The sequence below is a fragment of the Dipodomys spectabilis genome, unplaced genomic scaffold (assembly GCF_019054845.1).
Source record: "Dipodomys spectabilis isolate Male_0828 unplaced genomic scaffold, ASM1905484v1 ptg000067l, whole genome shotgun sequence".
Lineage (NCBI taxonomy): Eukaryota > Metazoa > Chordata > Mammalia > Rodentia > Heteromyidae > Dipodomys > Dipodomys spectabilis.
The window spans coordinates 4,477,248-4,493,521 of record NW_024870744.1 but is presented as its reverse complement, the minus strand read 5'-3'; the positions used below and the strand labels follow the sequence as shown (position 1 = coordinate 4,493,521).

The window sequence follows — 16,274 nt, the reverse complement described above, 5'->3', positions numbered from 1 at the left end:
CCAAGCTTCTGGAATTCCATCTGGCCCTGCTTACCTCTTCACAGTCTCATCTCTCACCTCCTCCTTTTCCTCTTCCTTCCCCAGCGCCCCCAATCCCAGGGCTTGAACTCAGGGCCTGAGCACTCTTCCTCAGTTTCTTTTGCTCAAGGCTAGCACTCGGCCACTTGAGCCACAGTGCCATTTCCAGCTGAGGAATGGAACCCAGGGTCTCATGCATGCAAGGCAAGCACTCTACCACTGAGCCACCTTCCCAGCCCCCCCCCACCTCTTTTTCAAGACTCATGGCCCTCTCTTCCCTCCAGACCTTGACACCTCCTGCTCCCTCTGCCTGGAATGAACTCTTGCCATTTCCCCCACAACCTTCTTTGCATAGGGTAAATCTTATTCATCCCTCAGACTCTGCTTGGAGATACTCTTCTAAAACCCCTTCCCTCTGGGCATTGGTGGTTCCTAATGTAATCCCAGCTAGTCAGGTGGCTGAGATCTGAGAATCAGTTAGAAGCCCGCTAAGAAAGAAAGTCTGTGAGGCTCTTATCTCTAATTAACCACCAGAAAACAGAAGCTAGAGATGTGGCTCAAAGTAGTAGAACACTTGCCTTTAGCAAACCAAGCTCAGTTGAGTGCTCAGGCCTTGAGTTCCTTCAAGTCTTGCAATGGGGGGGGGGAGTTGGGGGGGCAGGGGGAGTGGAGATAGAATAGGGCCCAGGAACACAGTCAGCGCAAGCAGCTGTGCTCCCCAGCAATGGACTGCAGCCCTCTTCTGGAGGGCACTGTGGATGTGGCACAAGTTCGGCACAAAGGCCTGTGTACAGAAAGCCAAGGAGCTTACAATGCTGGGGGTGGGGGGCAGTGTGAAGACTTCAAACACTGTCACAAAATAACACATGCTGAAAAAGATCAACTGGGAGATTAAAAAAAAAAAACACGTGCAGTAACAAAACTGATTGGCTGTGTATTAGGTTGGTTAATGGCTGTGACAAATGCCCTAGTCTTTCAGTGATGCAGTACAATGTGTGTGTGTGTGTGTGTGTGTGTGTGTGTGTGTGTGATTTCTCTCCTACATAGCATTCCCAAGTGATTTCTCTCCTACATAGCATTCCCAAGTGATTTTCCTGGTTCAGAAGCTCTATTCCCAGCACTGCTGCAGGGATTCTGGAACTTTCTGGATGTTTCTGGACCCTTCTAGACCTTTCTGGACCTTCCAACTTCTGGTTCCCTGAGTACTTCCTGCAGTGCAGACAAAGCAACAGAATGGAAGGCAGGCCAGGAAATGTGCCTATCACTGCTGCCCACACTCCATCTGCAGAAATTCAGTCCTGTGGTCTCACATCCCTGCTTGGGAGGCTGAGAATTGTAGTCTAGAAGTGTGCAAGAGGGGGTGGGAAGGACATCACACTGTCATGTCACTATCCCTTAGGGAGTATGCACATGAGTGAGGTATTCTTCTAAGCACTTTCATCAACACAGTTAATACCTAATTAATACTGTATTTTAAAGCAGACGATACAGGTCTTGCTTGAGGTAACTTAGCATGACTATTGCAAGGCCAGGTTTCAGCCCCGGCATGTGTCTCCAGGGCACCTGCCCCTCTGAGGGGAATGTGGGGAAATAGCTTTGAGGTGCTGGTATCCCAGGAGGAGCCTATGGGTTCCCTGAGTGGAGAGGGAGAAACAGAATATTTATGTGTATCTATGCTCTAAAAACATCAGAGCACTATTGAGCTTTATTATATGTGCCATGCAGTTTGAGCCTGGCACACCACTCAGCTGAGCCTTCATTTGTATAACCCATATCAGAAAATTTTTATATTGATTTTTTTAATTTCCAGGATGCAGATAAATAGGTGGCAGCAGCAGTGCATATTTTTGTTTTAACTACACTAAACCAGCTAGGGACTGGTGGCTCACTCCTGTAACCCTAGCTAGCTATTCAGGGGCCTGAGATCTGAGGCTCCACCGTGGGAAGCCAGCCTGGGCAGCAAAGTCTGTGAGACACATTATCTCCAATAAACCACCAAAAAGCTGGAAGTGCTGCTTTGACTCAAGACAGCACCCAGGCCGTGAGTCCAAGTCCCCCCACCCCGATCTCTCACACACACACAGACAAAGACCTAGGGCAGTAGTGAAGGATACAGTAAGTAGCAGCTACAGCTTTCCTCAGGAGGAACCAGTCCACCACACGCATGCGCAGACCCAACACGTTACAGCGCGGAAGGCGGGGCCTCGCGGCCACACCGCTTGTCTCTTCCCCGCCCTCCTCGTGTCTTCCGAGGAAATAGTTGGCTGATTGGGTGAGCCGCAGTTGATCGCAGAGACATGATTGGATGAAGTTGCCGTCCCTCACCTGAAAGCCAGCTCCGTGATTGGTCGAGAAGCCAAGATGTTAGTGTGGGACACCAGTCCGGCTGCGACTGAGTGCACTCTCCGGGGGAGCTGTCCGGGTGTTGGAGCCGGCGGGTCGAGCCGCGGCGGCCCGCGGCGTTCGTGTGGTCAGGCGGCCCGGGCCGGTGGGAGGAACGTCCGCAACGGGAGGCCTTCCCGCGGGCGCTGCCGCCCGGAAGAAAGGTGTGTCAGCGTGTCTGTGCGTCAGTGCCCGCGCTGGGGCTCGAACTCGCGGCCTGGACGCCGTCCCTGAGCCTCTTTTGCTCAAGGCGGTGCTCTACCGAGCCACCGCGCCGCTTCGAGCTCTTCCCTGAGTAGTTCATTGAGGTAATAGTTCAGGGCCTTCTCCGCCCGGGCTGGCTTCCCGCCGCCGTGCTCAGATCTCAGCCTCCGGAATGGCGAGGGTGACGGCCGGAGCTCAGTGCTGAGTGCGAGCCCTCCAGGCCCTGCCCAGCCTGGTCCGAGGCCCCGATCCCTGCACAGCGCTCCCGGGAAGCCGCAGGGCCCGGGCGGAACATTCTCCCCGCCCCAGGAAGCACATAGGTGGGAGGGCCGCCCTTTCCCAGACTGTCTGGACATCCACGGCCGAGCGAAATGGAAGACTGGAAAGAACTCTATCACCACAAAAATTCTGACGTATTTCTCCCCCATGACTTGTTATCTGAAGCAGATTGGTTATCTGCTGGCTTAGGCCTGTAAGACTAGCGGAAGCAGATTGGTTATCTGGTGGCTTAGGCCTGTAAGACTAGCTGTTCTGGGGGGGTGAGATCCAGAGGATGGGGTTCGAAGCCACTGTTGGACAGAAAAGTCCATGAGACTCCATCTCATGGAGCAAAAAGCCAGAGTGTAGGCATGGCTCAATGGTTGAGTGGGCACAAAGCCCTGATTTCAAAACCTGTACTAGCAAAAACAGCAAAACCCACAATCTGAACTTAAATCAGAGGGGCTGTAGCACCAAAGAATGATTCAAGAACAGCCTCACAATAGAAACTTTTTAGGGTCAACGCACTGGAAGAAATGGCACTTGAAAGTTTTTTTAGAATTGTATGATGTGGCCACATATAAAATATTTCACGTACACAAACTTAGATAACTTGGAATTTTTTAGAAATCTTCCAAACAAAGGATTTCAGGCTCATTTGTTGCTAATGTAAGAATGTGACACCTTGCTGAACACAGGTGACTCAGGCCTGAGATCTGAGAATCAGGGTTCTAAGCCAGCCCAAGCAGAGAAGTCCAGGAGACTATTATCTCTAATTAACCATCCAAAAGGTGGAAGTGGTGTTGTGGCTCAAGTGGTAGAGGGCTAGCTTTGAGCAAAAAAAATCTCAGGCCAAATTTAAGCACCAGCAGGCAGGACCAGCACAGAAAAATACAGAGAGAAAGAGAGAAGGAAGGAAGAAAAGAAAGGAAGGAAGGAAGAGAGAGAAAGAAAGAGAAAATTTTTTAAAGTGAAACTTTTAAAACCATAACATGGGCTGGGAATGTGGCTCAGTGGTAGAGTGCTTGCCTAGCATGCGTGAAGCCCTGGGTTCGATTCCTCAGAACCACATGAACTGAAAAAGCCAGAAGTGGCACTGTGGCTCAAGAAGTAAAGCTCTAGCCTTGAGCACAGAGAGGCTAAGGAGACAGAGACCAGGCCCTGAGTTCAAGCCCCAGGACCAGCAAAAAAAAAAAAAGTCAGAACTAGTTGACATAGGGATGATCTTTACTAGTTAAAACAAGGTACTAGATAGTCACATCTGCTAACATTACAAAGCAAAGAGAAAGCTCCAAAAAACTGTGTGTCCCAATGGACAAAAACACATCTCCCATCAAACAGCCTTACCATTGGTTTGGGTGGGGGGCGGGGAGAGGGAGAGGAGGAAAGAGGAGGAAGGCTCTATTATAGATTATTACAAGTTAAACCCATACCAATCAGTAATATAAAAATTGTCTCTCCTTGCTCTGGTGGCTCATGCCTGTAATCCTAGCTACTCAGGAGGTTGAGATCTGAGGGTCACGGTTCAAAGCCAACCTGGGCAAAAAAGTCCATGAGAAATAAAAACCACTAGAAAACCGGAAGTGGCGCTGTGGCTCAAGAGGTAGAGTGCTCTCCTTGAGCTGAAGAGCGCAGGGACACCGCCCAGGCCCAGAGTTCAAGCCCCACAACCAACAAAAACAAACAAAAATTATCCCAAAGTAAAGGGATGGAGTGTGGTGGCGTATGCCTCTAGTCCAAGCTATGTTGGAGATGGAGATAGAGGTAGGAAGACCCTGGTCCATGGTTAGTCTAGTCAAAAAGTTAATGATAGCCCCTAACTTAACTAACAAGCCAGGGGGACGCTACATAAAAGATAATCTAAAACAAAACAAGGGTGGAATTGTGGCTCAAATGGGAGCATGTCTGCCTAGCAAGCATGAAACCCTGAGTTTAAACCCCAGAACCAACACACACACACACACACACACACACACACACACACACACACACACAGAGGAACCAGTCCGGCTGTCACAATACCTGGGCCCTGATGAGCAGTGTTTATGACCCTGTGCAATTGTGCTACTTATAGCTCCAGAGGAGGGCACGCCTCCTTCCTCCTCCCTCTTCCCTCCTCCCTCCTCCTTCCTCCCTCCCTTCTTCCTCCAGTTGCTTTTTTTTTTTTTTTTTTTTTGTCGGTTCTAGGGCTTGAACTCTGGGCCTGGGCACTGTCCCTCAGCTCTTCAGCTAGCACTCTACCACTTGAGCTACAGCGCCACTTCCTGATTTCTGAGTGGTTTATTGGAGATAAGAGTCTCGTGCTCAGGCTCAGAGTTCAAGCCCCACAACTGACAAAAAAAAAGAAAGAGTCTCACAGTCTTTCCTGCCCAGGCTGGCTTTGAACCACGATCCTCAGATCGCAGCCTCCTAAGTAGCTAGGATTACAGGCGTGAGCCACCGGCGCTGGGCTCACAGCTCACAGCTTCACAGTTGCTTTCTTATCTTGTGCACTGAGCCCCATGCTCCAAGATCTAAGCAGCCCTAATCTCAGCCTGGCTCCAGGCAGAAGTCCATAGGTAGCGGGGTGACTCCTTTCCCACTCCCCAACGGCAAGGACTCCACTCAAGCAAGCAGAGATGGCACGCCTGCAGGACGCCATCACTCTTGGCCTCACGCATGGCCCAGCTTCTCCTCACACCCGGACGCTGTCCTCACCCCAGCCATAACCCTCCCTGCAGCTGACAACTGTTCCTGGGCTTCTGGATTGATGGGTGGTGATTGGCCCGCTACATCCAAGGTGGGCCAGGAGGGGGCGCTACAGGGCCTTTGTTACAGTTCCAGAAGTGTGGCTCAAGTGATGGAGTGCCAGTCTTGAGTGAAAAAGCTAAGGACAAGCCGGGCGCCAGTGGCTCACGCCTGTCGTTCGTCCTAGCTACTCAGAAGCTGAGATCTGAGGATCACAGTTCAAAGCCAGCCCGGGCAGGAATATCCGTGAGATTTTTTTTTTTTTTTTGGTCGGTCATGGGGCCTGAACTCTGGGCCTGGGCGCTGTCCCTCAGCTCTTCAGCTCAAGGCTAGCACTCTACCACTTGAGCCACAGCACCACTTCCAGCTTTTTACTTTTTGCTTATGGGATACTGAGGAATCAAACCCAGGGCCTCAGGCATGCAAGGCAAGCGCTCTACCACTGAGCCACCTTCCCAGCCCCCTCTGTGAGATTTTTATATTCAATAAAACACCAGAAAACCAGAAGTAGCGCTGAAGCTCAAGTGGTAGAGCACTAGCCTTGAGCTGAAGAGCTGAGGGACAGCGCCCAGGCCCAGAATTCAAGCTCTAGGACCGGCCCAAAAAAAAAAGAAAGAAAAAAAAAGATCAGGGACAGTGCCCATACTCTAAATTCAAGCCTCAGTACTGGCACCAAAGGGAAGACAGGGTAAACCTGGTACCAGTGACTCACATCTGCAGCCTTACTCAGGAACCTGAGATCTGAGGATCAGGATTCAAAGCCATTCTGGGCAGGAAAGTCCTGCAGACATTTGCTTTCCAGTTTACTACAGAAAAGCCAGAAGTGGAGCTGTGGCTCAAGTGAGAGAATGCAAGCTGTAAGCAAAAAAGGTAAGGAACAGTTCTGAGGTCAAGCCCCAGGATAGGCACGTGCACAAGGCACGTGCACACACGTGCGTCCACGTGCACACACACACATGGGCTGGGGAGGTCTGGGCACAGAGTCACACATGGGCAGAGGGAAGACACCATGGAAGGAGAGGTGGCCATGGGCACGTGGATGGTACAGAGAGGTAGCCACAAGCCAAGGAGCATGTTGGTCAGGCCACCAGGAGCAAGAATGAAGGACCAGATGCGGCTGCCCTGGATCTTCCGAAGGAGCAGGCCCGGCCACTGTGACCTCGACCTTCCTGGGTGCAGCACTCAGCCCAGGCTTTGTGAGGGCACCTTTGGCAGACAGGGCGCCCTGTTGCCAGGCCCTCCTATGGAAGTATTCAAAACATAGCATGCACATTCCTGACAGGGTCTCTACTCATATTCAAAAGTGCTAAGCCTTTTTTACTTTTTGGTCTGAGACTGAGACTTGAACTCAGTACCTGATGCTTTTGGGTTTTGCTCACTGGTGGGAAATTCTACCACCTGAGCCACCCCTCTAACCCCAGTTAGCCTTTTCAACTTGTTTTTTTTGCCAGTCCTGGGGCTTGAACTCAGGGCCTGGGTGCTGTCCGTGAGCTTCTTTTGCTCAAGGGTAGCACTCTACCACTTGAGCCACAGTGCCACTTCCAGCTTTTTCTGTGTATGTGGTACCAAGGAATCGAACCCAGGGCCTCATGCATGCTAGGCAAGCACTCTACCATTTTTAAAAAGTTAACTTTTGGGCTGGGAATGTGGCTTAGTGGTAGAGTGCTTGCCTTGCTTATATGATCCCGAGTTGGATTCCTCAGTACCACATATACAGAAAAAAAGAGAAGTGGCCCTGTGGTAGAGTGCTAGCCTTGAGTATAGAGAGGCTCAGGAACAGAGACCAGTCCTGAGTTCAAGCAGCAGGATTGGGGGGAAAAAAGTTATTTTGAGTGTATTCCCTAGTGGCACCAAAAAAATAAAATAAAAGCTGGGCACCCGGTGGCTCATGCCTATAATTTCAGCTACTCAGGAGGCTGAATTCTGAGGATTACAGTCTGAAGCCAGCCCCAGCTAAAAGCCATAAGTGGAACTGTGGCTCAAGTGGTAGAGCACCAGATTTGATTGAAAAAGCTCCAACACAGCACCGAGGCCCTGAGCTCAAGCCCCAGTACGGCATACACACAAAAAGGCTAGGTGAGGCCAGGCACTGGTGGCTCACGCCTGTCATCCTAGCTACTCAGGAGGCTGAGATCTGAGGATCACAGTTTAAAGCCAGCCTGGGCAAGAAAGTCCGTGAGACTCTTACCGCCAATAAACCACTAGGGTGTCAGGAGCAGGGCTGCAGCAGGCCTCGCTGGCCACCTGGGTCAGGGACCCACACCATGTGCCTAGTGGAGACTTCTGCACTCCCCATCCCGGTCCGTGCCAGATCTTGGACCTCTGTGGTCTTTGCCCCTCCCTAGGCCCCCACCCCTCCAATCTGCTCCTTGCTCCTCCTGCCCCTACACCAGCAGGTCTCATGACCACTTACAGATTCTAGAGATCAGAGATGCTGTGGCTTTCCTAAACTGGAGAGGGCGGGAGCCAAGGCCGTGACTCGCCGAGGCTGGTCTGCCCTGCCTCTTGAATTTCCAAAGGGAAGGGAGTGGGTCTCTCTTCCTCATCTTTCTCCATTTTCAACCTGTCAGGCTGGAGCATACAGACTAGGAGCTAAGACTTGAGTCCATTAGAAAAGAAGAGGGCTGGGAAGGTGGCTCAGTGGTAGAGCGCTTGCCTTGCATGCCTGAGGCCCTAGGTTTAATACCTCAGCACCACAAAAGCAGAAAAAGCCGGAAGTGGTGCTGTGGCTCAAGTGGTAGAGCACTAGCCTTGAGCTGAAGAGCTGAGGGACAGCGCCCAGGCCCAGAGTTCAGACCCCACGACTGACAAAAAAAAGAAAAAGAAAAAGATGAGTTTGGGGCTGTCTGCATCTTGGAAGCTCATGCAACCTGCATAAGGAGCCCCTGCAGTAACCACATATGCCCACCAGAGGACGCCCTGGGACAAAACCCAGGCTCCACTGGAACAAGAGCCAGACTAGGGAAGTGTGAGACAAGGGGACGCGTCCTGACAGGTGATGGCAGGCTCTCCTTCCAGGCCTGGCCTCCGGACAACCTCCCTGGGTCCTCACGGAAAAATACTGGGAGTACTCCAGTAAGGCTCCCATTTTACAGATCAAGTGCTAGTCAGTGATTTATCCCCAGTCACCACCATAGAAATGAGAGCTAGAGATGGAATTTGCCCTGGACACCCACACTGGCCTTTTCCTCCCCCCAGGCCCAACCCGTCCCTGTGCTTCTGGGAGCCTCAGCAAGCTGTGCGCAGGCCTGCCCAGGGTGAGGGTGGGTCTCCCCCACGTGGGGTGGAGGCCCCAGGCCCCAGGCAGAGCTGACCCTGTGAGCCTGCCATGGTTATTAATATCCCGCTGATTCAGGGGGCTCTTGAGTTTCAGCATCACAAGACTCAAGGCTGGGCAGGGCAGAGATATTCTTGACTCTGTGCCCTCTCCCTCCTTCCCTTCCTCCACGCAGCCCACCTCCGGCCAGGCCCTCAGCCTGGCTGCAGCCTTGCCCAGAGCAGGGCACCCGACCCCGTTCTTGTGGAAGCACACAGCCCGGGCAGGGCAGTCCTGACGCAATGTTGCCTACGTGCTCTGACGCTAAAAAACAAGGGCTGCTCAGCCAGAAATGGCTTTGTTTGGGCCTGTAATGCTGATCGCAGATACTGAGGAGGCTGAGATCAGAGGATCACAGTTTTGAGCCAGCCCACACAGAAAGCTCCATGACACTTCATTGTTTTTTTTTTTGGTCAGTCATGGGGCCTGAACTCTGGGCCTGGGCGCTGTCCCTCAGCTCTTCAGCTCAAGGCGAGCGCTCTACCACTTGAGCCACAGCGCCACTTCCGGTTTTCTGGTGGTTTATCTGAGATAAGAGTCTCATGGAGCCGGGCGCTGGTGGCTCACGCCTGTAATCCTAGCTACTCAGGAGGCTGAGATCTGAGGATCGCGGTTCAAAGCCAGCCCGGGCAGGAGAGACTATGAGACTCCTATCTCCAATAAACCACCAGAAAAACCGGAAGTGGCACTGTGGCTCAAGTGGTTGAGCGCTCGCCTTGAGCTGAAGAGCTGAGGGACAGCGCCCAGGCCCAGAGTTCAAGCCCCACGACCGACAAAAAAAAAAAAAAAGAGTCTCATGGCCTTTTCCTGCCCAGGCTGGCTTTGAACCACGATCCTCAGAGCCTAGCCTCCTGAGTAGCTAGGATGACAGGCGTGAGCATCTCTTGAAAGATCTCTCAAGTAAACCCACCTGGTTCCTTGTGAGGTTGGCCCAGAGCTGGAGGCCAGACTTCCGCTCTCCTAAGCCAGGGAATGAGTGACCCAGCCCTTGAGGTAGAGCAGGACTGAGCCCGCCGATCCGGGGCCCCCTCTCTCCAAGCTTGCAGCTGCGTGGTTGAGGGTCTGGGCGGAGGAAGCCGGTCTCGGGCTCCTGGTTCTCACTTGTCTCTGGCTGTGTGAGAACAGCCAGGCATCCTCTGGGGACTGGGATCGCTTCCCTCGGCTCAGCTGCACAGCCCCTTCCTGCAGGCCCAGCCCCAGGCTCTGGCTCCCGAGTGAGGGTCTCAGGGCCTCACAGCTGGGCCGTTGGTGGGGTGCTTTCTTGGGGATCCGGCCGCCCGTGGCTCTTCCTTCCGCTGACGCCCTCAGGAAGCACCTGTGGATCACGGTAGCAGAAGCTCAGCCCTCCTTCTGGCAAAATGGCCGGGCGTGGGGGCCGTGGGCTCAGCGTTTGAGCATGCGCCCTGCCCTGCGCCTTGGAGTTGTCGGATAAAATACAGGATGTGGAAAGTGAACTTGAACATCAGATAAGGGACTGGTTTTAAGTGTCACATCTTCTACATGTAGATAGAGGCATGAAGCCCCGGGTTTCATGCCTGTACCACATTTAACAGCAAAAGCCAGAAGTGGCGCTGTGGCTCAAGTGGTAGAGTGCTAGCCTTGAGTAAACGATGATCAGGGACAGTGGCCAGGCCCTGAGTTCAAGCCCCAGGATTGGCAAAAACAAAAACAAGCTTACACTTTCCTGCCTGGGCTGGCTTTAAACCATGATTCTTAGATCACAGCCTCCTGAGCAGCTGGCCACCAGCACCTGGTGCATCCTGTACATTTATTTGCTAAGTCTGTTGTGGATGCCCAGGTACCTGTCAAGGTACGCTTGTGAGAGGTGCACATGTGTGTGCGTGCTGGTGCAGGAGCACAGTGAGTGCAAATGTAGCCATGCATACGTGTGCACGTGTACGCATGTGCACAGGGTCCACAGGAGCATGGCAGGCTCTGAGCGCTGGTCTGTCAGGTGCAGTGCTGTGGCATTGTGCCCTGCCCCATGGCTGCCCCCTGACCACCACACCCCTTTCACCAGCTAGGAACGGTCAGCTGCCGCTGGGCTGGGCGAGCCTCCGGGGCCACGTGTTGTGCGCATGTGTGAGTTATGTAACCTCTGGGAACACAGCAGCGGCCAGTCCCCGGCCAGATGTTTCACTCCTTCCTGGAGCCAGATGGTGGCCCACGCCGGGGTCCGTGGGTTCTTCTGGCCCCTGCATCCCCTTCCTGGGGCCTCTGGACCGCCTCCAGGTCCAGAGCCAGGCGGCGGGGACTTCACACGGGCAGCGGCTGCCCTGGTAGCGGCTTTCCCAGACCTGAGGCAGCTGGGGGGCCGCCTCCTCGGGGGGCTTTGCCCTCATTCCTCAGAGCAGCGACTGTGCTGCCATGCTGCCGGCCACGCAGCCTCTGCCCCCGAGCCTGCCACCCCCACCCAGCCTGCTCTTGAGGTGACAGGTGACAACCAGATCACCCGGGAAGCCACCTTCCCCCCGCCCCCAGTCATGGGGCCTGAACTCTGGGCCTGGGCGCTGTCCCTCAGCTCTTCAGCTCAAGGCGGGCACTCTACTACTTGAGCCACAGTGCCACTTCCAGCTTTTTCTGTGAGGTGGTGCTGAGGAATCGAACCCAGGGCCTCATGCATGCGAGGCAAGCGCTCCACCACTGAGCCACACTCCAGCCCCTCACTTGTTTTCGCCTCTGGGTTTATAACCCTGAAAACCCTCGAGAAAGGCCCAAACATGGCCGAGTGGGGTGAGGCAGGACACCCCGAGACCCCGGGTGACTCCCCCCACCTAGGGTACCTGGCACTGTCTAGCAGAAGATTCCAGAAAGCGAGGTCCTTCCTACTTGTGTTTTGTGGGACCAACAACTGGCCAGGCAAGTGTGGCTGTCACTCCGAACCCCAGGGCGCCCCAGGACCCGGGGGTGCGTCTGTGTGCGCTCTCCGCACACCCCCAGCCGCCCCTCTCCGTGAGGGGCCCCAGCTGTGCCCTGTAGCGACCGCGATGCGGTCCAGTGCCCCGGCTTTCCCCAGAAGCGCCCCCTGGCGGTCTCTCCCTTGTGAACCTGATCTCAGGTGCAGTGCCCCTCCAGCTCCAGCTCCCTCGTGGGCTGCTGTAATAAAACAGCCCTGGCGGCCGGGCACTGGTGGCTCACACCTGTCGTCCCAGCCACTCAGGAGGCTGAGATCTGAGGATCAGGTCAAAGCCAGCCTGGGCTCTGTGAGACTTTTCTTGTTATCAGTCGTGGGGCTTGAACTCTGGGCCTGGGCGCTGTCCCTCAGCTCTTCAGCTCAAGGCGAGCACTCTGCCCTTGAGCCACAGCGCCAACTTTCGGTTTTCTAGTGGTTTATTGGAGATGAGTCTCCTGGACTTTCCTGCCTGGGCTGGCTTTGAACCACGATCCTCAGATCTCAGCCTCCTGAGTAGCTAGGATTACAGGTGTGAGCCACAAGTGCCCAGCTATCAGTAAGCTGTGAGACCCTTATCTCCAATGAATCACCAGAAAACCGAAAGTGGTGCTGTGGTTCAAGTGGTAGAGCACTCGCCTTGAGCTGAAGAGCTGAGGGACAGCGCCCAGGCCCAGAGTCAAGCCCCACGACCGACCAAAAAAGAAAGAAAAAAAAAAAAAAAGAAAGAAAAAAGAGAGTCTCCTAGATATTCCAGCCAGGGCTGGCTTTGAACCTTGATCCTCAGATCTCAGACTCCTGAGTAGCTAGGTTGACAGGTGTGAACCACCAGGGCCCAGCTCCATGAGACTCTAATCTCCAATTAACCAACAAAAAGGCCAGAAGTAGAGCTGTGGCTCAAATAGTAAAGCACCAGCCTTGAGCAAAAAGCCAACTGAGAGTATGAGGCCCTGAATTCAAGTCCCAGTACCAGTACACACCCACCAAAACATCACACACACACACACACACACCAAAACATCACATACACACACACACACACACACACACCAAAACATCACACACACACACACACACACACACACACACACACACACACACGATGGACTGGAGATGTGTCTCAGTCTAGACCACCTGTTACTAGCAAGAAAACAAAAACCACAAGAACCCCACACGGGACAGGGAGCTTTGCATACCCCTGTATTGTCACATGACACGGGGAACGCGGGTGGACTTCTGAGGTCTCAAGGAGCCTGGCGGGGGGGCGGGGCCAAAGCCACAGCCACGGCCCACACCTGGCTCCTTCCAGGCTGTGGGGGGCTGGTGGTGTTGGGCACAGCCAGCTGAAGCCCCAGGCTTTGGGGGACAGGGGTGGGGGGTTCCCCGGGCCACAGTCCCCCTCCCCACACACAGAGTTTCAGGAATCAGCAGTTCCTGGGGTTCCGTGAGTTTAGGAAGCATGGAGCTACCCCAGAGGCTGAGCAGCAGGCCTTTACAGGACTTGTCAGAGCCTTTATGGCGCTCTCAGTCCTCATGAATGTCCACTGTGGAGGCAGAGGGTGCGGCGCTTCCCAAAGGCGCTGGGACTGCAAACCCGACCCCGAGCCCCGGGCCGGGCCGGGCGGCATCCGGCAGGCATGCTCTGGCCGGTTCAGTCTGAAGACGTCGGAGGTGGCGGAGGGCACGGCGTGGGGGCTTCGGGGCGCTTTGTGGGGAGCATGCTGTGGCAGGCGCACAGCCACGAACGTGCCGGGCGTGCCGGGGCCTCAGCCTCCTCCGGCCACCACCATCATCTTGTTCTCGTCTGCCGAGGCCACGCAGAAGCAGCAGCCCTGGCGGGGAGGTTGAGTCAGGGCGGCCCAGCTCACGGGCTCCCCGCGTCCGGGCCGCGGGGCTCACCAGGCGGAGATGAGCATCTGGCAGGTGTTGGAGGAGAGCCAGACCACCTCCACCAGGCGGAACTGGAAGTAGCCGATGATGAAGCCCGAGACCACGTCGGTGATGTGGTGGCGGCCGATCATGACCCGCGACAGGCCCACGCACAAGGCCCACAGCACCAGCAGGATGCGCAGGGGCACCGCCAGCACCAGGTGGCTCAGGAAGAACTTGGACAGCATGGCGGCACGGCTGGCATGCCCCGCGGGGAAGGCGTACACGTCCATGGTCAGGTAGTCCAGGAGCCCTGGGCTCGTCTCGTACGGGCCGCGCCGTTTGATCAGCTTCTGCACGCCCGCCACAGTCATGATGTCCAGGAGCAGGGCTGTGGGTCGGGACAGAGGAAGGACGGTCAGCACTGCCACCCGGCCACCCTCTCAGTCCCCGGCCACCCCAGCCGCACTAGCCAGCACTATGCCCAGATGTGCTGACAGAATTCTACCGCAGGGCCTTTGCACCTACAGTCCCCACTATTGGCACAGCCCTTCCCTCCATGAACCGCAGCTGCCCAGCGCACCTTCCCCACCCCCCACCCTGCCACAGCCTTCCTCACAGCTGATACTTCTCTTTCTCTTTCTTTTCTTTCTTCCCTTTTCTCATTCTGCCAGTCCTGAGGCTTGAACTCCATGCCTGGGTACTCATGGCCCTTAGTTATTTTTCACTTAAGGCTAGCGCTCTACCACTTGAGCCACAGATCCACTTCTGGCTTTTTGGTTAATTGGAGATAAGACTCAAGGAAGCTGGGCGCTGGTGGCTCACGCCTGTCATCCTAGCTACTCTGGAGTCTGAGATCTGAGGATCACAGTTTGAAGCCAGCCCAGGCAGGAAAGTCCATGAGATTCTTTTTTTGTTTTTTTTTTTGGGTCCGGTTGTGGGGCCTGAACTCTGGGCCTGGGCGCTGTCCCTCAGCTCTTCAGCTCAAGGCTAGCGCTCTACCACTTGAGCCACAGCGCCACTTCCAGCTTTTTTCTTTTTGTTTATGTGGTGCTGAGGAATCGAACCCAGGGCCTCATGCATGCAAGGCAAGTGCTCTACCACTGAGCCACCCTCCCAGCCCAAGTCCATGAGATTCTTATCTCCAATTAACTACTCAAAAAAAAAGCCAGAAGTGGCGCTGTGGCTCAAGTGGTAGAGCACTCGCCTTGAGCTGAAGAGCTGAGGGACAGCGCCCAGGCCGAGGTCAAGCCCCACAATCAGCCAAAAAAAAAAAAAAAAAGAAAGATAAAAAAGAAAGTCTCAAGGACTCTGCTGCCCAATCTGGCTTCATACCACAGTCCTCAGATCTCAGTCTCCTGAGTAGCTAGGATTACATGTGTGAGCCACCAGCACTAAGCTTGGTACCTTTTTTTTTTTGTCAGTTGTGGGGCTTGAACTCTGGGCCTGGGCGCTGTCCCTCAGCTCTTCAGCTCAAGGCGAGCGCTCTACCACTTGAGCCACTGCACCACTTCCAGCATTTTCTGTTTATGTGGTGCTGAGGAATCGAACACAGAGCCTCATGCATGAGAGGCAAACGCTCTACCACTGAGCTACCTTCCCAGCCCCCCACTTTTTTTTTTTAAGTCGAAGTAAAACCAAGCATAGTAGCTCATGCCTGTAATTCTAGCTACCTGGGAGGCAAAGAACGAAACGTTCACAGTTCAGGGCAAGTTTAGAGGAAAAAAAATCACAAGACCCCATCTCAATCAACAGCTGGTCACGGTGGTACTTCTGTCATTCCAGCTGCTAGGGAGGCAGAGATTAGGAGGATCACAGTTTGAGGCCAGCTCAAGCAAAAATGTGTACAAAGGTTGGGCACCAGTGGCACCACCATCTCTACGCTCAGATCTGGTGTCTGAGCCTCCCAGGGTGGAAGCCTGGCTGTTCCCCCGCCGTGTCTGTCTCTGGCCCTTAGGGACACGGAGCCGGAGCGTCGCCGTCAGCTGGGGGGCTGTGTTCACGATGGGGGGGGGGGTCTGGAGGGACTCACGCAGCTCCTTTTGGCGTTGGGTCTCGTGCACAATGCAGCGTGAGCCAGCTTGGCCTGGCTGGCGGTGACGCAGAGGCTGGTGGGCTGTGAGGGGTCCCTGTGCGTCGGCTTGGGGTACACCCATCTCTGACTCCCATTCTGGCTGGGGGTGTGAACTGGTGGGACCCCTCTGAAGGCTTCACACCAGAAGACCTCTCCCCTCGCGTCCCCCTGGCATGACCGGCCCGGCAGGAAGGTCCCCAGAGGAGCTAGGGAGGGGTGTGCTTAGTGCCGGGCTCCGGGCAGGGATGTCCGCTGCGGGGTTATTTATAACCTTGGCAGGCGGGTGGCGACCCGGCGTCCTTCAGAGGAGACGCTGCGGCAGACGGCGGCCAAGTCCAGACAACAGCACTCGAGGCCGCTGGCTGCCGCTGGCAGGCCCGGGTGTATTTATAGCATGAAGGCTGTGAGTGGGAGAAGCAGAGCAGACTCCACGCAGGGGAGGCCGGGAGGCCCGCGGCGGCCGCAGCATGGCGCCGCCCCAGCCCAGGACGGAGGGCGGCTTAGTGTCTTTCTGTAATTCTGCATTTATACATACA

The 16,274-nt window shown here is 54.8% G+C and overlaps 1 protein-coding gene across 3 annotated transcripts in view; it reads right to left on the bottom strand.

Moving 5' to 3' along the window:
* Positions 1-16,274, bottom strand: part of Plpp7 (phospholipid phosphatase 7 (inactive)) — a 35,170-nt gene that overhangs the window by 8,114 nt on the left and 10,782 nt on the right. The window contains exon 2 of one of the 3 annotated variants that reach the window (XM_042680922.1): positions 13,683-14,055. In XM_042680922.1, the coding sequence (XP_042536856.1) occupies positions 13,691-14,055 (365 nt within the window). In that variant the 3' untranslated portion in view covers positions 13,683-13,690. Of the gene's footprint in view, positions 1-12,982; positions 14,056-16,274 lie in introns of those variants that run through there. The other 2 variants (XM_042680921.1, XM_042680920.1) reach the window with 2 other exon arrangements.